Source organism: Mus pahari, chromosome 16 (assembly GCF_900095145.1).
Source record: "Mus pahari chromosome 16, PAHARI_EIJ_v1.1, whole genome shotgun sequence".
Taxonomy (NCBI): Eukaryota; Metazoa; Chordata; class Mammalia; order Rodentia; family Muridae; genus Mus; species Mus pahari.
In genome coordinates, this window is record NC_034605.1 from 13,739,939 (window position 1) to 13,760,953 (window position 21,015).

The following is a 21,015-nucleotide window of genomic DNA, read 5'->3' on the forward strand; positions in this document are numbered from 1 at the left end:
GTCTACTTTGTTCCAACAATCTGTATGGCTGTCTTTCTGACAGTATCACAATGTTATTACTATTACTTTGTTGTATATGCTTACAAGTCCTCTAACATTTTTCTTGTTAGAGACTATTTAGTGTCTCTCTAGAGGGGGTGCTGCTGAATCTCCACCACATTCCAGCTTCTCCTGCTAGTAACCAGCATTGCTAAAGGACCTGGTAGGCAGAAAGGTAGCCTACCTACCAAGCCAGCATTCACAGCCAGCACTTTCTATTTCTAACAGCAATGAGAGCAGATCCCTAACACATTTCAGCTCAAGGTCACAAACATTGTTCCTAAATATGCTTAATTCTTTTTTTTTTTTTTGAGACAGGGTTTCTCTGTGTAGCCCTGGCTGTACTAGAACTCACTTTGTAGACCAGGCTGGCCTCAAACTCAGAAACCCACCTGCCTCTGCCTCCTGAGTGCTGGGATTAAAGGCGTGCACCACCACGCCCGGCTTCTTAATTCTTTTGTATTGAACAGCACTGTTTTGAGATGTCTTTAGAAAAACCATTATTATGTATGTCAACAATCTTAGTTTCATAATTTGTGTTGAACTTTCCTGACTTCTGCCATCAGGAAATACAAACTCTAGCTAAGCCCCGTTTTCCTCCTCCCATTAATTTTTCCAGTCTCTCTACCCTTTCTCACTAATGTCTCAGAAATTTAAATAAATACAAGTTCCATTAAGAAAAAAGCCTTGTCTAGAACTTCTACTGTTACATGACTAATTCTATGATTTAATTAAGTTACTAGGCATACCAATGATTATAGACTTTAATCATCTAGACATTAAAAAAATAGATCAAGACATAAAAATTCATCAGAGAACTAAAACACATTAAAAAGCCAATTTAAGAAAAAAAGTCTCAATAGAGTCCATAGAATTTTAGAGTACATAATACGTTTGTAAGTTGCTGGATTTTGATAAAGGTCGGAAGCTGTAGCCTAACAGGAAGCACTGACAGTTTGAAGAGTGTCTTCTAATCTTTGGACAGGGCTGTAGTTCCAGGTACAATGGGATCCCTCTTATAGATGTTTCTGTACTTTCCAGGACATCAATTTTTTTTTTTTCCCCCAAGACAGGGTTTCTCTGTGTAGCCCTGGCTGTCCTGGAACATACTCTGTAAACCAGGCTGGCCTCGAACTCAGAAATCCACCTGCCTCTGCCTCCCAACCAGAACATCAATCTTAATTCAGCAATTATTTATGAAAGAAGACAGCGTTTTTGTTTTGTTTTGGTTTTGGGTTTTGAGCCTATACCCCAGGCACTTATTTCCTTTAAAAAAGTATCTTTTGCTCTAAGAACAAAAAAGCAAAGTCCTATTCCCCGCCTCCCCTCCTTGTGGCCATCAAGTGTCTTGCAATTAAATCAAACAAAATGTAAGTAATCAAACTGTATTTTTGCTGGGTGTTTACTTGGATAAAATGGTTGAAGTTACAATGATACATTGTACTACAGATTTAGAAAATAATTTAAGAGTAGTTTAAGCTCTGATAAACCCTGAATGTAAGGAGGATAGCCTTCTGCCTAGACCCCCAGCAGGGATACTTTCTTAACAAAAATAGGTACTCTGGGTGACAAAAGTCCCACTACAAAACAGTTTTCTTCCACCAAGCAGCCTCTTTACACCAGTAAGTCTTTTCTGTAAAACGTTGAAAGAAGCTCATCAAGTACAGAACTCTGTACGTAAACATCCAAACTGCGTAGTGACCACAGACAGCACTGCACACTTAGTAGGCTTTACCAGTTTTCAGCAAAGCAGCAAGCATTTAAAAGTCATTCCCATTGTTTCTTTTGGTTAACAGATGGCGATTCCAAAAACTATAAACACACCATTCCACACCCAAAAATAACCAAGAGTCTAGTTAAACTGTTCCAACCGAAGAGGACATTATCTCCTGTCCTTTTTACCAGCTTTCCTCTTCCCAGACAGCAAGTGCTTGGGCTTCATATCAAACACATGCCTATCCGCTTCCCCTTTTTTCCCCAAGCGATTCATCTTCTTCTGAGCTTTCTTCATCATAGTCTTGGCTTTCTTCACCATCTATGAAGGAGAAGATACATGAATGAAAACCACACTTCTGACCTGCACCATAATTACCTGGGAACCATTTTACCAAAGCCAGCATGAACTATAAAGACCCCGTTGTCTCAGTCACCACTCTCTCTCAGACCACCACACTATCTGCAGGAACTCAATGATTATCTGAGGAAACCTTGGACCTTTCACTGTTAGAACACTAGAGTATCTATTCAGGCTTTCAGAGTAACACACTGAAACTCAGGACCATGAGAGCATATGCTGCCACATCTGACGAATGTCAATGCCAGTATTAAAACCCATAGTTCCATAGTGCACACTTGTAATCCCAGCTGAACATGGAAGCAACCAGTCTGGACTCTCAGCCAGCCTGGGGTTCACAGGAAAACACTGCCTCAACTCAACACTCACTTCCTAGACTTCCGATGAAAATGACATCAGAAACGAGAACTTCAGGCTTCTATTAGAAGGCCTACCAGTTTACAAAGATTTCCTCTTATATTTGACTTTTCAAAATACTAAAATTTAAAAAAAATTTTTTTTTTCTCAAAAAGAAATTTCAGTGGGATTTTTAAACACCTACTGCATTTTTCCAAAAGACATTACAAATAATACCATAGTGACAAGCTACCAACTTGAAGGGGAAACAATTTCCCTAATGACATAAATGAACTGTTTTCTCCTGGCTACTTCCTTACAGGAGAAAGCCTAGACTATCCATACTTTATGAGGTCATGTCTCTGTCTACCCTCCAGGTTAAAGGTTTCATAATGGTTTGCCAGAACACCTATCCAGGGGGTCCAACTGCTTCTGGTCTAAGTTCCTCTCCAAAGGACACTACAAAGTAGAAGGTGGAGTGAACAGCTAATCTCTTAATCACAACCCTGCTCAAGTAATGGCTTGTGCTTGCTGGAGGGTCTATAAAGTAAATACCCTGAAGGTGCTTATTTTCATTTGCCCCAGATCAAAGAAACAAACCTTGACATCCCGAAGCCCAGAAACATCACGTGGAGTTTTAGAGCAACTACGACTCCGGGCTATGGAAGAGGGTGGAACAGATTCTTCTCGTTTTCGTTTCCTAGTGACACTCCGAGATCTTCTTGCCTGGACTGCATAGTGGGCCTGAAACACACAAACAGTGCCCTTGGTAACAATCAAAATTAGTCCAACAAGAAGAGAAGACAGCCAGGGTCTTAAGAACCATTATCACACAAGTGAAAGACCCTGGAAGGCCTATTTCGACTTACTAGCAGAGGGTCTAGTTTGAAGCTAGGGGTTAAGTGTCAACGGCACGGTTATGTAGTTCCTGTCCATCCTGAGGAGGTTTCAGGAACGTCCAGCTCAGCACCCATGCTGGTAGTGAGTGAGATGGTGCTCTCGAGCCATAGCTCTGGCACATCCTGTGTGCTAATGTTCTCTACTGGTGATCACCAATCATGAGCGGCAATGACAATGGTCAGTGTTGATGTTTTAACCTCCCACTCCAAATAGTTGAGGTGGTAGACATACTTACCATATACATTTATGTACATCATGTGCATGCAATGCCATCGACATTAATAGAATCACCTAGTGACAGATTTCTCAGAGGGTATCTAGATCATTAAGCAACACCTGGCTGTGGGTAGGGTCTGGTAGCACATGCCTGACTACCAGCACTAGAGAACTAGAGGCAGGGAAATACTGAGTTTGAAGGCGGGTTGGGTGACACAGCAAGACAATGTCTCAAAACAACAAAAGCACATATCATGTGAAACCACGCTGCCCTCCAGACTTACATTGTTTTTATCATCCATGTCCACACCAAGACTACGCATCTCATTCTCTAAATCTGCCCGTTGAACCTGAAGTGGGGGAGGAAAAATAATTTAAGTAAAATGTCTGTTGAAATTTAATTTTAAAAGAAAAAAAGAGGGAAAAACGTAGAGGTGATACTGTGATGGACGGATAAATGAGTAGATAGTAGACACATGTTCTGCTCCTGTTCCTGGGTCCTAATGCTCACAGCCCTTATCCTTTCCTCAGACACGGGGACAGAAAGGAATAGAACATTTGGACTTTAGTCTTCATTCCAGAAGCTGTCTTTATGAACGATGGCACTTCAGGTCATAGACGAGAGTCGGTCAGTCAGTCCGTCTCTGTCTGTTTTTCTTATCTTCTGTCCCCCTTTCACATGCTCCTTTTTCTTCCTAAGGAATAGTACCTGCACCAATTACGTCTTTATAGAAAAACAGGCTACAAAATTACACCAATACATGTAATATTATATATATTCTCTTCTCCAAGGCAGATGACAGAACTTAAACACGCACCTTAACCTTCCCCCACCTTTTCATCTGGGAGCTGGCCAGCTCTGATTAGCCTGCTCTCAGACCCTGTTTCAGAGGAGCAAAGGAGTGTAGGAGAAAGGCCCAAGAGGACAAGCAGACCGTGGTAGTCTGTTAGCCTTAGATTAGACTCTTGCCCATCACACTTCTACACTCCAGGATCCAAGTTTGTTTATGTAAAAAGCTTTAATAAAAACCTAAAAGAACAGCAGTTGAAAGTGAGAAGCACCCAGCCATGTGCTAAGAGGGCAGCATGCCCCAAGACCGGAAGGTTCCTTCAGACAGCCCCCTATTCAGCACTGCACTGCCTTATCTTGTAAATTTTAAAATACACTTTATAAAACTGGCAAATGTAACCAACAAAAGAGAATGTTTCCCCAATTTGTGAGGTACTCTAGTAAATTAATCATACTCAAGACAGAATTAGGGAAATCATTCTCTGTAACTGGAGAGTCAAGGTCTAGAGGCCCAGACTCATGACTGACATCTCAAATGGGGCTACTCTGGTGCAAGGGAACTTGCAGCTTCTCGGTTTTGATGTTACCTTTAGGTAGATGGCGTGAGAAGGGAATTAACTTAAGGGATATCCGGCAGTCTGCTGCAGGGTTCACTGATGGATTGATGATGGAGATTCCACCCACCCACCCACCCAACCTGGGGTCAAATAAAGGATTCATGTTGTCAGCACACAGAGAGAAAACCTGAGTGTGCTCTTGCTCTGGGTCTTCAAAGTACACCTTTTACAATGAACTACTACCTACGGTAAAAACACTTTCTTTCCAGTTGAGTTAACTTCAGTTTCTGGACAGTTCAATTAAATCCCATGAAAACAAACAGTGCATTTGCTACATAGAAGCCATGGTAAGGCTGTTATGTTCTGGGGATAAGAGAGTGGCTGCATAGGCTAGAGAAGGCACTACAGTTGAGGTAAGACAGACTCAGTGAACCAGACTCTCTTCTCAGAGACAACTAAGCAGCAGGAGAAACAACATGTCTGTAAATATTAGCAGCCACCCAATTACACAAAATAGTATTTTCAAACCAGGAATACCCATTGTGGAATCTACAAGGCCAAATCCCTTTCCTTCCCCTCCCATTATATTTTAACTGCCCAGTATGTTGTCTCTTTTGGAAACCTGCCACTCCCTTATCGAAACTTTCAGGAAGGCTATGTAGTTCTCTGACATGGGCCTAACTTGTCATTCAGACAAGAACAGAAGTAAGACACAATGATATCCCAATACAAAGTCAAGAAGTACACAGAATTTCGATATCTTCGGATCCACTCAACACCTACAGAGTGGTTCTCCCCATCCTCACCAGTAACAGGGACCGACAAACTGCCTTGGGGATCTAGGAGTCTCAATCAATAGAAAAATTAAGTAATATAAAACTGTTAGCAATAGTCATAGTAGCACACAGCTATGATCCAAGTACCTATGGAGCAGGAGGAGTCAGAACTCCTTGGCTAGAGGCTCAAGACTAGCCCGGACTGAATGAGACCCGATTTAACAATTAACAAACATCCTCAAACACCATCAAGTTTAGTTTTTAACACATCACCGCAGCAATGACTCAGTCTGTAACAAAGATGCACCTGGAACTGCAATGCATGGAGAAAAGATGCAACTGTCAGAATTTAACAGCCCAAAGCAAAGACCCTGGTAAGTCAGTGTACCTGAGATTCTCAGGATCTGCTACTACCTGTCATGCCCAGGTAGTGGAAGCCTGTCACTCATGGGGGATTACACAGGATCCAGCATGCAAGCTGGGACCTTGCCTCTGCAATGCTCAAGACTGACCTTCTTGGCAGTTCGTGGCATCCTGGGTCCCTGTGTATTCTTTTCTTTGGATTGCAGAATTTTCAACTTCTTCTTTTCTCTAATTTGTTTTGCCAGCTGTCGGATTTCCATCATTTCCTCGTCTTCACTCTCTGAGTCACTGTCATACTCCCCAGCAGCTGTTCTTAGCTCTTCTTCCTTTTCCAACTCTTCTAATTTCTTTAAAAAAAGAAATCACAAAATTAACAAAGAAAAACTTGCACGAAAGTGTAGCAACATATTTATAGGAATCATGTTTCCTTAAGTACCTGAAAATATGAGAATATTGTGTGGTCTAGTCACAAGTGGACCCCACTTATATAGAGTTAATCTCACGGATAAGGTGATATAGGAAGGCCAAAGAGACAGCATGAACACTGTATGCACTATTTTTGCCAATTCCATTTCACCTTTAAAGATAAAAAATGTAGGGAACTCTTCCCTCAGCCCCTAGTGTTCCCAGCAGATACACAAAATAAATTTGTACAAACCCTCATTTGTCCTCTCAAATAGCACACTAAACACAACTACACTGGTTACAAATACACATATAGTTTGGGGATGCAGCCAAGTGACAAAGCCTAACAAGCACAAGATCCTGAGTTGATTCCCCAGCACACACACACTCACCCACCCACACATGCACACACATAGATAAATGCACACAGATAAATAAATGAGAAGATAAATATGTAAACACTGACATGCAGTGAAAAAGCAAGCAAGGGATAGGCACCACAGCAGGAGAAAGGCTGGCGATGGGACACCTCTCTAGGGGAATGTGTCTAAGAAAGAGTAGGACCCACTGAGGTAAACCCCTTTCAGATTACAAGGATCCAAAACATAAAAAGGTCAGCGAGAGGGAGAAATCTGGAAATCAGAGCTCAGACCCCATGGACTGAATTTTCTTGGTAATTCCACATCACTTGCTAAACTAGCAAAAGACTGCAGGAGGAGGTCTGAGAAGACTCAGAAAATATTGAAAGTGGCTACAGAGAAAGGACAGAGCCAGTGACAGGATCTCCACACTGGAGCATCAACACAAGCAAAATAGCAAAGCCACTGTAGCTCAATGTGGAAGGCTGGGCACCAACAGGACCACACAGAACAAAGGGAAAACAGAGAACAGAATCATCCGAATGGAGAAGAGCGGTTGCCAAGGGAGCAGAGAACAGGGTGTAAGGATGTGCGGGCACAGCGCAAAAGGAAACGACGAGAAAAGGTTGAAGTTGTGTTTGCATTTTCTGGTCATGTCAAAATGGGGAAGGGAATTAAAAAGCACTGCAGACCTTCATGATAGCAGGATCAATATAATCAGCAACATTGTGGCCTTCCCAAATTTCTGGTATCTTGTCATATTTCTCAGATGAATTCATCAAGTCCCAGTATTCTAATATTGAAAAGGAAAAAGGAGTTATGTTTATGGTACTTTCTAGTATCTTCAAGTACTATGCCATCAAAATGATATTCTGAACACCAAGTAAAATCACTTTATAACCTAACAAAAAAGCTGTGTTCAACATCGCTTAACTTAACTACTAACAAGAACGACACTGACTCGTGTGTCTAACTTCCAAATACTGCAAAAAATAAAATAAAATAAAAAAGTAAAATAATAATCATCATCATCATCCTTTCATCTGAAACAACAGGAAATAATATGAAAGACATTTTATATAGCTCTGTAAGTCTGCAACTTTTTTTTAATTAGATATTTTCTTCATTTACATTTCAAAATTTCCTAGTTTCCTCTCGAAAAATCCACTATACCCTCCCGCCGCCCTGCTCCCCAACCCACCCACTCCTGCTTCCTGGTCCTGGCATATAATCTTCACAAGACCAAGGGCCTCAAGTCTGCAAGTTCTAATCTTCAAAAAAGTAAAAACTTGGGGCTGGAGAGATGGCTTGGCATCTTCCAGAGGTCCTGAGTTCAATTCCCAGCAACCACATGGTGGCTCACAACCATCTGTAATGGAATCCAATGCTCTCTTCTGGATGTCTGAGAGAGTGACAGTGTACTCATATAAATAAAAAAATAAATCTTTAAAGAAAACAAAGCAAAAGCTTATAAACCAATGAACTCCCTGGAAGACTTTCACTGAGTTCATTCTTTTCTGAAACACTTGTCATACAACTGACATTACAAAACACTTTATGAGCCGGGCGTGGTAGCGCACACCTTTAGTCCCAGCACTCGGGAGGCAGAGGCAAGTGGATTTCTGAGTTCAAGGCCAGCCTGGTCTACAGAGTGAGTTCCAGAACAGCCAGGGATATACAGAGAAACCCTGTCTCGAAAAAAACCAAAAAAGAAAACAAAAACAAAAACAAAAAACAAAAAACCCAAAACACTTTACTTACTCTGAAGATCCAAGATGTAATCATCTCCCATTTCCAGCTCAAGATCTCGTTCCTGCAAAGAAAATCCCCAAAAGTATGTTTTAGCTTATGTCCCCCAGATGCTTTGCAACCTCCTTACCGATGAAACAGTCTTTGACCCTTTATGCATCTATGCCTATCAGGAGGGCTGTTTTTGCCTAGCTAGTGGACTATGTATCTCATGGACTTTGTTCGCCGCAATATAATATCAATTGAATGAAAACCTTCATTCAAGAGTATGTTAAGAATTTACTACTGTGTCCCTGAATTTTGGAGAGCTCAACCCCCAACCCTGGGTATACTTAGTTTGCATCTCCTGAATCAAGTGTGCTTCATGTGGCTAAAGCCCTGGCCTCTGTTATATACCCACCACCCAGCGTTACTTTTTCTGGTGCACAGGCAGGCCTTCTGTTCCTTTCCATAAGAAACCCAAAGAGGTCCAGGAACCTACCCTCTTCTTCTTGGGCTCTTCAATTTCCATTCTCTTCCTTCGAGCTATCACTCCTTCTGGGATGAAAGGGGGTCTCTCCTAAGAAAACATCGTTTAAAGTATATGAAATGCCTTCCCAAGTATGAGAGAAATTTAAAGGAACCAAACTCAAAAAAAGCAAAGGCAATCTGCAAGGGAGACACAAAACAACCCAAACCAACTAAAATAAAATGTATTCTGGGGAGCTGAGTTTTGGAGCCAGAGTGGGCAAGACACATGGAAGCTGAGCAACTCTCTACTCAATGATAACTTGGTCAAGGAAGAAATAAAGAAAGAAGTTAAAGAACTTAATGTAAATGAAGACACATCATACCAAAACTTATGGGACACAATGAAAGCAGTGGTAAGAGGAAAACTCATAGCTCTAAGTACCTCCAAAAAGAAACTGAAGAGAGCTTACACTAGCAGCTTGACAGCATATCTGAAAGCTCTAGAACAAAAAGAAGCAAATATACCCAAGAGAAGTAGACAGCAGGAAATAATCAAACCAAACAGAAACAAAAATATCTATACAAAGAATCAACAAAACCAGGAGCTGGTCCTTTGAGAAAAATCAACCCTTATCCAGACTAACCAGAGGGCACAGAGACAGTATCCAAATTAACAAAATCAGAAATAAAGGGAGACATAACAATGAAATATATTTTAAAATAACCATTCTGTTTGTTGAATATTAACAGCTGAAAATATTAAAATCATGTTCTACAAACATGGAAATATTGATATTTTTCTCACTGTGCTTGAAATTAAAACTCAAGCATTTTCTTAAATGTTTAACTTCAAAGAGTTTCGCCATTTTGAAATTTTTAAAATATACTTACTGATAAAATAATTTCTCTCCTAGAAACACTGATAATCTTTTTTAAGTAAACTAATTGTTAGACTTAAGTGTTTAACTTCAAAGAGTTTTGCCATTTTGAAATTTTTAAAATATACTTACTGATAAAATAATTTCTCTCCTAGAAACACTGATAATCTTTTTTAAGTAAACTAATTGTTAGACAATGTACAAACATATAATGTGTTTTAAATACTCTCTCAGGTGGTATCATGAGGGCTTTTGAATATATTTCTAAATGATTCATTTTTAGTATTTTATGCTCTTTTACTATGCTTAATTCCCAAAGAATATTTTATATGTTTTGAAATAACTTAATATTCAACATTAGATATAGGCTCCTCAGTTATGGATTGTATTAATTATTCATTAATGATATTTTTAGGGTATGAAGATATGAATATAAAAGTTGAACAAATGTTTATGTATTATTTCATTCTCAAAATACTCATTATTAATGTTTGATGGATAAAATACATTTAAATAATAAAAAAAATAAGAAAAAGAAAGAAAAGAGAAATGTCAAAACAAATAAACTGTCTAATACATACTGAAAAAAAGAAAAGAAAAGAAAATGTGTTGTTCCTGCAGAGGACACCTCAAATGGCTCACCACTAACTACAACTTCAGTTTCGGGGGATCAGATGCCCTCTCTTGGTCTCCACAGACACCAGGAATGCACACTGTGTACATATTTACAAAGTGAGCAAGGAAAAAAAGTGATAAAGAAAAAAACGTTAGGAACTTATATTCTGAAATACAGATTTACCTATAGTAACACATATATAAAGATATAGACTGCTTATAATATAAAAACATAAAAAAAAATAAACTTCCATTGGCTCAATTTAAAAAATAGGGGGATGGGGATGTGTGATAATTACCCCCAGTCACTTCTAAGGGACAAACAACAAGTCTCTGATATGGAGAGTGGGTGCACAGAACTCTCCCTTATTTCAGCTCACACACATGAGCTTTATTTCCCACATGCACACGTGACTTTACCATGAATGAAAAGTGAAACCTACATGTGAATCTGTGTACACGTGTAACAATCTGCAACCCCAGGAAAAGACCCGTGGCAAACAGCCGCTGACCAAGCATGGCAACACGGAACTGAGTCCTGCGCAGGGCCACCTTACCTTGTCATCTCTCTTGTTCGGCACAGCTAAGTGCAATCTGTTCAGAACCTCATTCACTTTATTTCCTTTCATTTTCGTTTCTACTCGGTGAGCCAAAAGTCTGTCACAAGCCTAAGAAAGCACAAAAACAACAGTCACAAAGCCAATCACTCCAGTCCCCAGCCTCACATTACAAGGAAGAATCCAGTCCTCTGCTCATCCACAGGTTGATGGCCGGGTATGGGACTTCCTACATATCTTCTTTCAGAAGGTAACTAGGTTCCCCATAGGACTCCAACAATTTAAAAAACTAATCCTATTCAAGGAAAACAAAACAAACCAAACACAAAACCCCACCTAAATTATTTCCAGTGTTAGTAATTCCTAAAATGAAAAGTTTCCCACCACAACTGACCTTTCTAAAACATAAATACTGGCCCCGACTGAGTTAAGGAAGCACCAACCTCTGTTTTAACTTGAATGACACCTTCTTCAGTCAGGGTACTGGTCTCGATGACAGGGAATCCTTCAGCCTGCAAGTCTAGAAATATTTTCTAGGAATAAAAAAAAAAAAGCAAAACGTACACTCTTGTTTTCCAGTTTCCCAGAGAACAAAGTATAATTTGCAAATGCAAGTTGCAACCACTATTTGCTCAATAGCTATGATTCATTTTTAATTCTTGAATAACAGCTTTACATTAATTAAATAAATTAAATAAAAAATTAAATTAAAAAAAATAAGTGGAACAGCAAGTCAGGTGGATCTCTGAGTTTGAGGCTGGCCTGGTCTACAGAGTGAGGTTCCAAGACAGTTGAAGCTACACAGAAAAATGCTGCCTCAAAAAATAAAACAAACTCCACAGAATCAGACTAGATCAAAGTCACGTAAATCAGAAGCTCTATGGAACACTCGGTAAGATCTCCCTTCTCCCCCAAATCCCAGTACTAGGGATTAAACTCAGCTGTAAGCACCCACTTACCTATATCCACAAACTCAAGATGTAATTTTTCAGGAGGAAAAATGCAAGAAAAGAGAATGAGCAACTTTTGTTGTGCTGTGTTTTGTTTTAAAAAGGAAGGTACTGACTTGTAGCCCAGGCTAGCTTAGAACACACACAGTATGTATCATCTGCCTCAGCCTCCATCTGTTGGGATTTCTGATGTATAGCTCCTCATGCAGACAAGAGCAACTTTTCAAAAACTGTTTTCAATGCTATTTATTTGAAAGTTTCTGCTAAAATAGCCCAAGAGAATTCTTTAGAAAACATAAAAATATTTCTTTCATTTCATTTTACGGATCACTAAGACTCTAAAGAAGGGACTTATGCCTTTCTCAAATGTCATGTTTACAACTACAAACATCTCTCTAGTTTGGAGACAGGAGACCAACTTCTAATAGAGATCAAAAGTTCCCACGAACAAGGTCAACTTCTATTATCAAGGGACTAGAGCATAATTTTAGAAAAAGCTATGGTCTCCGAGCACAAATTCTTTCATTTAACAACAAATGACCCTGTGTGTAATGCAGTCACTGAGCCTCCCAGTCATGTGATAACTGCTAATTGTTACTACCATCTGATAATAACCCTGTTGTTAAAGGACAGGTACTATAATGCAAGTATTAAGCAAGCTGTAGATTTTTAACAGCATCCACTTCCCAATTCATGTAATACCAACAACTGCAGATGTAGGCATTGTTTTTACTAGAGAAATCAGGTACCAGAAAGATGACCTACCTACAGTGATGTCAGTTCTCTACTAACAGCTGTCAAGTAATCAATCATCCAGACATTATCTTCACTAGCCAGACAATTGGGCCTCAGCAGGGTGACTCACTTTCCTACCACACTGCTGAGTACTGAAGTTGGACCTGAGCTGACCTCAGAGCCCACACGCCTGACCAGTTTGTTTCACTTCTTAAGCCTTCTTTGTGCTACCCACTCTAGTCCCCCTCCTCTCTTCAATGCCATTTAGACTGACAAATTAGGTTATAAAGGTTTTTTGTTTCTCTGCTTTTTAAGATAAACTGATTCTCTGACATCGGTGTTAGATAATTAGTAATTTAAAGGGTCTGCCAGCTAATCATACTACATAGGACAGGAGAATCAAGAGTTCAAGGCCATGGGGCAGCGGTGGAGCATATTTATTATGTCTTTAATCTCAGCACTCAGGAGGCAGGGGCAGGCAGATTTCTGAGTCCGAGGCCAGCCTGGTCTACAGAGTGAGTTCCAGGAAAGCCAAGCTACACAGAGAAAACCTGTCTCAAAAAACCAAAAGAGTTCAAGTCCATCCTAGCATCCTAGCCTACATTAGACTAACATTAATTTTAATTATTTTTTTAAAGGTAAACACATTTTTTAAAGACTTATTTATTTATTATATGTAAGTACACTGTAGCTGTCTTCAGACACCAGAAAAGGGCATCAGATGTCATTGTGGATGGTTGTGAGCCACCATGTAGTTAGTTGCTGGGATTTGAACTCAGGACCTTCAAAAGAGCAGTCAGTGCTCTTAACTGCTGAGCCATCTCACCAGCCCCTAGACCTGTCTTTAAATAAATAACCAAACAAAACCAAAACTTGCTGTGTTTTGCACTAAGAAGACAACTTAAGACAAGCTAATCCTTCCCATAAACAAAAGTCCCTCCTACTCAGGAGCCTTCCACCCTGGTTTAAATATGACAGATAAATCCGACAGCACTTTCACTCTAGTGTACTGGTTTCAGAAGCCAGTGTGAATTAGTCACCCGTGCAAACTCATCCTGCTGCCATACCCCAGGGGTTAGGATCAGGAGTCTGTGGGCCCAAGGGTATTAATTTCTGACAAACTGCAAGTTAAACGTGAAGAGAACTCAGAACCCACAGTGAGAGCACAAGTACATGTCTCTCAAAGCATTTATCCTGAAAACTGTCTACTAAAAGGGTTAAACTGTTTGAAAATGGATGGCTCCCAATGCTGCCTACCTCATGAATAACGCTGGCAGACACTTTAACATGCTCATAGATCTGAAGAGACCATCTTCTAAGAGCTTAGAAGGTGTCCTCTTTACTCCCTGTCAAACTCACTTAGCTACAGATTCCTTTGTATAATCAAGTAAGCCATATTTATACTCGTTCTAAAGAGAAACCTGTGGGAAATACTTCCCTACAACATTTGATATCCTAAGGCCTAGAAAAGATACAAGCACACCTCGAGGTACCTGGCTTCCCCTTGGGTACCAATTTAAAAGCAGTCCTTTCCTAGGGAAGCACATTTCCCAGCAGGCCAGTGTAGCAACCCCCAAACTAGGTGTTTCTACAGACTGGACACAGAGCCAGAATCAGGAAACTGCATTTCAGGTTCAATGTCCTGCCAGGAAACCCCGGAGAATCATCTTAGTTCTAGAATAAAAACCTGCTCTGGAAGCACTAAAAATCTTTCTAAATGATGGTCTAAGGACTCAAAGTTATTTTTAAAAGAAAGTACATATAATTAATGTATCAGTGACTTACCTGATCTTCTTCAGAAAGTTCAGCTAGTCTCTTCACATCACATTTGTTTGCTACAACAATAAGAGGCTACCAAGAAAGAAAAGAAGTTATTACTTTTACCCTATATAATAATGTAGGCCCCTCTCCTTGTCCATGCATTTGCTTTCTGCAATTCCATTTACCCAAGCTGAAATCAACTTGCTATAAAATACAAAGTGGAAAGGTCTATAAATAAACAACATGTAAATTTAAATGGTGTCCCATCCTGAGCAGTGCAGTGAAGTCTTGTCTTAGTGCTGTATTCCAACCAGGACACAAACCAGCCCTTTGTCTGGCTCACTACTGTATGTGCTACCAGGCAGCCAGCCACTTGGGTTATGTACGTTATCACATCAACTGTCACATCACTAACATCTGTGGTCAAGGAACATAGAACACTCAGTACCATCTATGGTTTCCATGGTCTTAGAACCCGTTAACTATGAGTAAGAAGGTACTAGCTTGTAAATTAAAGTATTAGTTAGCATACTTACCTTGTTGATAAACAGAGGTCTAATATTCTGGAAGAGTTCTAACTGCTCCTTTAACCCATGTCCACACTGCTCAGACAAGTCCATCACATACAGAACTGCAGCTCGGAGGTGGGCCAGGGCTGTGATGGCCTGCATCTCAATGGTGTTCCGATCCTCCAAAGGATGATCCAAAATCCCTGGGGTATCTACAACCTAACAACCAGGCTTCATTAACCAAGGTACACTCACTCAAAAGTATCTTGGCTGGTCCCAGAGTCACTCTCATACATCCAAACCAGTTCTAACAAAACTAGTGAGTAAAATACGATATTGAAAACTGTCCACAATAAAATAGACAAAGGAAGAAGAAAAACAGTACATATTCTTTATAAGACAAAAACCTAATCCAGGAGCTTTGATATGGTGGCTCGCACCTGTAATCCGGATCAAGGAAGCAGAACTAGGACTGTCACGAGTTTAAGACTAGAGTGACTTCTGCAGTGAGCTAAGGTCACCCTGGTTAGAGTGAGACCCTGTCTGTCTCAAAAGAATACATGCAGGGGTCTAAGGAAACCCTGAAGAGCTCCCTAAAGAGATACTGGACATGGGAGAAATGAGCCTTTTTTTTTTAAAAAAAAAAGATGGCTATCAAAATACAGAAAACTAGAATAAATGAAAAAACTCTCCCAACTCCTTCATCATTTTTAAGGTTAAATTTGATTGTAAACTAGTCAGTTCGATACTGTTCAATGTAGATGCCATTTCTAGAACAAAGCTTCAAATAACAGAGAATTTTATGCATCAAAAGCATCAGTAAGGAAATGAGATCACCCCTGCAGAACTGATGCCGAAACCCAAACCGCAGCTGACGGCCCCCTCTCAGTTACATGAGTGTGGCCTGTCTTCACACACCTCCAATGCTCAGGCCAGTTCTCCTTATGGTAATGGGGACATTCCCAGTTCTTGGTGAGACCAGAGAAACCATCCCTCTACCTCAGAATTATCCCTAGAGGATGCTGCTAACCAGTTGACTGGATACACTAAGTGCTCTCCAGGATGGAGATATGCTTCAGCTCTTTAGAAATCATTCAAGTTGCCGGGCGGTGGTGGCACATACCTTTAATCCCAGCACTTGGGAGGCAGAGGCCGGCAGATTTCTGAGTTCGAGGCCAGCCTGGTCTACAAAGTGAGTTCCAGGACAGTCAGGGCTATACAGAGAAACCCTGTCTAGAAAAACCAAAAAGAAAAAAAGAAAAAGAAAAAGAAATCATTCAAGTCTATTAAAACCAAAACCCAGGGCATCTGTTCTGTTTGCAGACAAGACTCTCTCACCTGCCAGCGCAGATACTTATAATCCATGTGCCCAACAAACAGAGATTTGGTGGTAAATGCATAGGGCTGAACATCCACATCTGCTCTTGTCACCTTGAAGAAAACAAAACCAAAACCAATATTTCCAGTCACAAGAGTTCCATACCACAACTTCCCCCAAACAACCTAAGCATGGCAACCTGACTTTTGCCAAAACACTGCTGATGCTGCAGCTGTACAGGCTGCTGTGTACAGGCTCACAGTCGATATGGGCAACCTGGAAAGACCAGCTCAAAACAAAAAGGATGGGGATAGCCCTGCTTAGTACGGGTGAGGCCCTGGATATACACACACACACACACACACACACACACACACACACACCCTACATTTTGGTAGAAAATAAAATCTCAAGGAATTATACAAGAGTAAACTGCATAGAAGATATTATCTACTTTGGCAAATGCCTGGGTCCTCTTCCCTTGCACCATGGGCCCACTAACCACTCTCTGTTCTCCAAAATTTGATTTGACATGCAGTTCATGCTACTGAAATTTCCATCTTTCTAAACTAGTTTAAACCATAAACCAAAAGGCTACACATGGCATACTGTATTATCCCTCAGAGCACAGAAAGGTCACAGCAGATTCAGAGCAAGCCAACAAGCATCTGAAACTTCAATTAGGATCCCTGAGAGAATTTTTGCTACCAAGTCCAGGCAACTTGTGGGCAAAACTAAAACCTACTGGGCCAACAAGGTGGCTCAGTAGGTAAAGGTGCCTGCCACCAAGCCTGATGACTGAGTTCAATTTCCAAGAACCAAATGGTTGGAGAGAATCAACTCCTGCAAGTTGTTCTCTGACCTTCATCATACACACACACACACACACACACACACACACACACACACACACACACACACACGAACACACGCACAAATGTTCTGACACTGGGTAAGCCCTAATATGTCCAAAAGTAGCAAATTACTTTTACTTAAATGTCACACCAAAGCTTAATAATTCTACTCAAGTAAAGAGAGGCACAGCCGTAAACTCTGAAGACACAGGCAAGAAGATAACAGATTCAAGGTCAGCTTAGGATGCTTAACAAGATCCTGTCTCAGAAAAAAACCAAAAAACCAAAACCAGTGAGTAAGTGAGTGAGGAGAGACAGACAAAGAAACTCGGAAAATCTCTACTACAAAGAACAGATAGCTCACGTGAAAGTTGACACAATCACTAAGATAGATAACCAATCACCCAAGTAGCTTTAGGCTCAGAAACTCCAGCTCAATAAGTGCCACCAGGCATAAGAGCATTCCCAGAATAAGCTGACACAACACTACCATGATATGCTCTCCAGCTGTTAGCAAAAATTAACTGAGATGTCTCAGCTCCTGAGAAACTGTATGGCACACAACAATCAAGCTGAGCGGTCTTGGCAATCACTACTTAAATCCAGGTTCAGACACCAAGTAAAACCTTCCAAAGGAAGGTGGACACTTCGGCTTCAGGATCTCCTGAAGGCAGGACCAGCTCTATTAATGACTCGTCAGAGTATGCCCAAGCACATTCTAAATCCCACAAAGGGAATTCAGTTAATCAGTGTGCTGCTTTATGTAAAAATTAAAAATAAATAAATAAATAAAACAAAAAGCACCTACCTTGTTGATGAAGCTGGATTTCCCAACATTTGGATACCCACACAAAAGCAGAGTCCTTGTATTTGGATCAATGGTTGGCAAGCGGGATAAATGTTGACGTACTGTAAAGAGTTTAAGTTAAAAATTGAGAATTTAAGATTGGCTTGAAATGTTACTTTCTATGCCATTATACTCTAAGCTCATTGCTGTTTTAATAACCTTAGATGGCACAAATTCCTCACTGCAGCTTTTTAGGGGGGCAATAGGAGCACACTGGTTGTTGACACAACACTACCATGTCCTCCGTGTCCTCCTAGGAATGTGCTGCATCACTGAGCTGTATCCCCAACACATTTTTAACTAAAACAGACTGCACTGATCTTCCTCAGGCAGGTCTTGAACTTGTACTCCTCCTACCTTAGCCTCACGAGTAGCTGGACCACATTTTTGTAACTGCAAAAGTGATGGAAACTGACAACACATACATGAACACACAACACAAGAGTATTTTCCAAATATGGCTACACCAAGAATCATATACTTATCTACCAATCTGCATCTCAGTTGCTTTAAGTCAAAGTGAGACTAAGAACCATGTTTGGGAAAGATGATAATTGGTCCACAGTGTATTTTCAAGTATGCATGCTGTCATCTAAGTATTTCCACTTAGTTGTCTCACCTGCAACACCAGCACAGCTCTAGCATGGTGCCATTGAGCTATCATGAGAACCCCACAGATCTGTAGGAAACACTTTCAGGGGAAAGAGCACAATGCCCAACAAAATGTTTGTAGGGCTTAGGGGTTAGCACAAGGTCCAATTTCCAGCTCGAACTCGGAAATTTCCTATTAAAAGTGTTTTCAGATGTATGTTTTACTTACTAAATATTAAAAACATGCATTTGCTGAACTGCCAAAAAATGAAAACTAAAATAAAAGGGGGCTGGAGAGATGGCTCAGCAGTTAAGAGTGCCGACTGCTCTTCTGAAGGTCGTGAGTTCAAATCCCAGCAACCACATGGTGGCTCATAACCATCCATAATGAGATGTGATGCCCTCTTCTGGGGTGTCTAAAGACAGCTACAGCATACTTACAATATAATAAATAAATAAATTTTTTAAAAAAGTCCCAAACATGAAAGAACACAGTAAAACTCTTTTTTACTGTATGACAACTACCTTGTTCCAGATACTCCAAGCTCTGCCTCTGTCTCTTGATAATAGTACACATTCGTCCAAGGGCAGCACGCTTCAGCTGCTTGCATCGGTACAGAGAATCACCGTATTTCATAAGGCGCACATAGTCTTTAGCAACACTTAGAAAAAGAGAAAATATCTAAGGGTTTGTATTTTTTGATAATAACTTTTAAGATACTATAGTAAGAAAATACCTTACTTGTCCACCAAGTTTTTGGCAATATTTATTTGACCTAGAGCCAACTTGTAGTGATCCTTGTCATAGAGAATATTCATCAAGTCAGCGTAAAATGGATGGATATCCTATAACGAAAAAATAAAATGTACAACATCACTCCATGTAGCTCTGACCCCCAGACCCCCTCTCCTGGCCAAAGACCCTGTCCAATGCCCCCTAAGGAAACAAGCAATCACTTGTAGTCACACTAACCTCTATCCCACCACAGTGACAGAACTACTTAGGACCCAGTTCTCCCCACAGACACTAGGTTCTACACCCCCTGACTGAGGGGGCAGAGCTTGGGGAGGGGGCCATGGGCTCCCTAAACCACTTTGCTAATGTTCACAGGAAAAGAAGTAACTGACAGATCAGTTATTTCATTTCTTCTCTAACAAATCAAATTAATACATCCATCTGGCTAATATAGCTCTCTGTAGTCTTATATTTTATAACCATACTTGTCACTTACATCCAATTTGGGGAAATCCGTCAGAATCTGTGACAGTCTGTCATGGTAATTCTGTTGAGTAAATTTGACTTTTCTCATATAAAATTGTCGAATTCGATGAATTTGATAATGTTTATGAATAACCGTTGGAGTCTTTCGTTGAGTCTTGGATAACGTCAGGTCAATAAAGTCCTATGATTAAAGAAAATAATTAAAATAAAATTCAAACATGGACTATTTGCTTATAACTTTCTTTTTTTTTCTTTTTTTTTTTAATATTTATTTATTTATTATATGTAAGTACACTGTAGCTGTCTTCAGACACTCCAGAAGAGGGAGTCAGATTTAGTTACAGATGGTTGTGAGCCACCATGTGGTTGCTAGGATTTGAACTCAGGACCATTTGGAAGAGCAGTCGGAGCTCTTAACTGCTGAGCCATCTCACCAGCCCACTTATAACTTTCTTAAAACATTAATCTAGTAGTACATGGTTTAAACTACAAAATTTACTTTTTCAAAATCAACTGTTTTATATACAACTTGGCTCATCTTTATAGTTTCTGGCGTTTATGAAAACTTGCTACCCGCCACCAAGAATCTCCACCCTCCAAGAATGCCTGACCATGCTGGTAGTGTCTATAAAGTGTGAGCCTTGCATTATTTATGCCCTCACTCAGCCCCTACACCAAGTATGATGACACCATGATCAACCAGGCCAAACCTCACAAACACCCAGCCCCTGTCCCTGATAACGGGAGCATGCTCCATGTGTCCAGCCACCCAGGACCCGAGTTTAGAATGGCTGAAAAACCTGTGAATACTTCCAACTGATGGAAGAGGCCCCTCCCTTGTCACTCTTCCAATAAAAATATGCCTGGGGTGGAAGAGAGGACTTGCTAATGGTTGCTGAAATATATTTTACCCCATGTTTTTTAATGCTATTTTAACTTTCAAATAAACTCAAGAATAAATCAGAAGAAGAGCCAGCTCTTCAATTTCAAGGACTCTGTTGCTTTGATTTTCAGGGGGTATAAAATGAAAACGCATCATCTAAAATTTCCTCTGTATGCTGAGTAGACTATTTGAAAATTTGAGACATTTGTACTTATTCACTTTTTTTTTTTTTTGGTTTTTTTTTTTTTTTTTTTTTTTTTTTTTTTTTTTTTTTGTCCCTG

General features: G+C 40.2%; 1 protein-coding gene across 1 annotated transcript in view; it reads right to left on the reverse strand.

Moving 5' to 3' along the window:
• Window positions 1-1,273: 1,273 nt before the first annotated feature.
• Gtpbp4 (GTP binding protein 4) overlaps window positions 1,274-21,015 on the reverse strand; it is a 21,085-nt gene continuing 1,343 nt past the window's right edge. The window contains exons 2-17 of the mRNA XM_021215205.1: window positions 19,862-20,032; window positions 19,372-19,475; window positions 19,155-19,291; window positions 18,000-18,100; window positions 16,358-16,450; window positions 15,047-15,238; window positions 14,535-14,600; window positions 11,508-11,597; window positions 11,065-11,175; window positions 9,046-9,123; window positions 8,577-8,628; window positions 7,508-7,608; window positions 6,201-6,398; window positions 3,850-3,915; window positions 3,050-3,193; window positions 1,274-2,074 (exon numbers count right to left, since the gene is read on the reverse strand). Coding sequence (XP_021070864.1) covers window positions 1,922-2,074; window positions 3,050-3,193; window positions 3,850-3,915; window positions 6,201-6,398; window positions 7,508-7,608; window positions 8,577-8,628; window positions 9,046-9,123; window positions 11,065-11,175; window positions 11,508-11,597; window positions 14,535-14,600; window positions 15,047-15,238; window positions 16,358-16,450; window positions 18,000-18,100; window positions 19,155-19,291; window positions 19,372-19,475; window positions 19,862-20,032 — 1,857 coding nt within the window. The 3' untranslated portion in view covers window positions 1,274-1,921. The remainder of the gene's footprint in view (window positions 2,075-3,049; window positions 3,194-3,849; window positions 3,916-6,200; window positions 6,399-7,507; window positions 7,609-8,576; window positions 8,629-9,045; window positions 9,124-11,064; window positions 11,176-11,507; window positions 11,598-14,534; window positions 14,601-15,046; window positions 15,239-16,357; window positions 16,451-17,999; window positions 18,101-19,154; window positions 19,292-19,371; window positions 19,476-19,861; window positions 20,033-21,015) is intronic.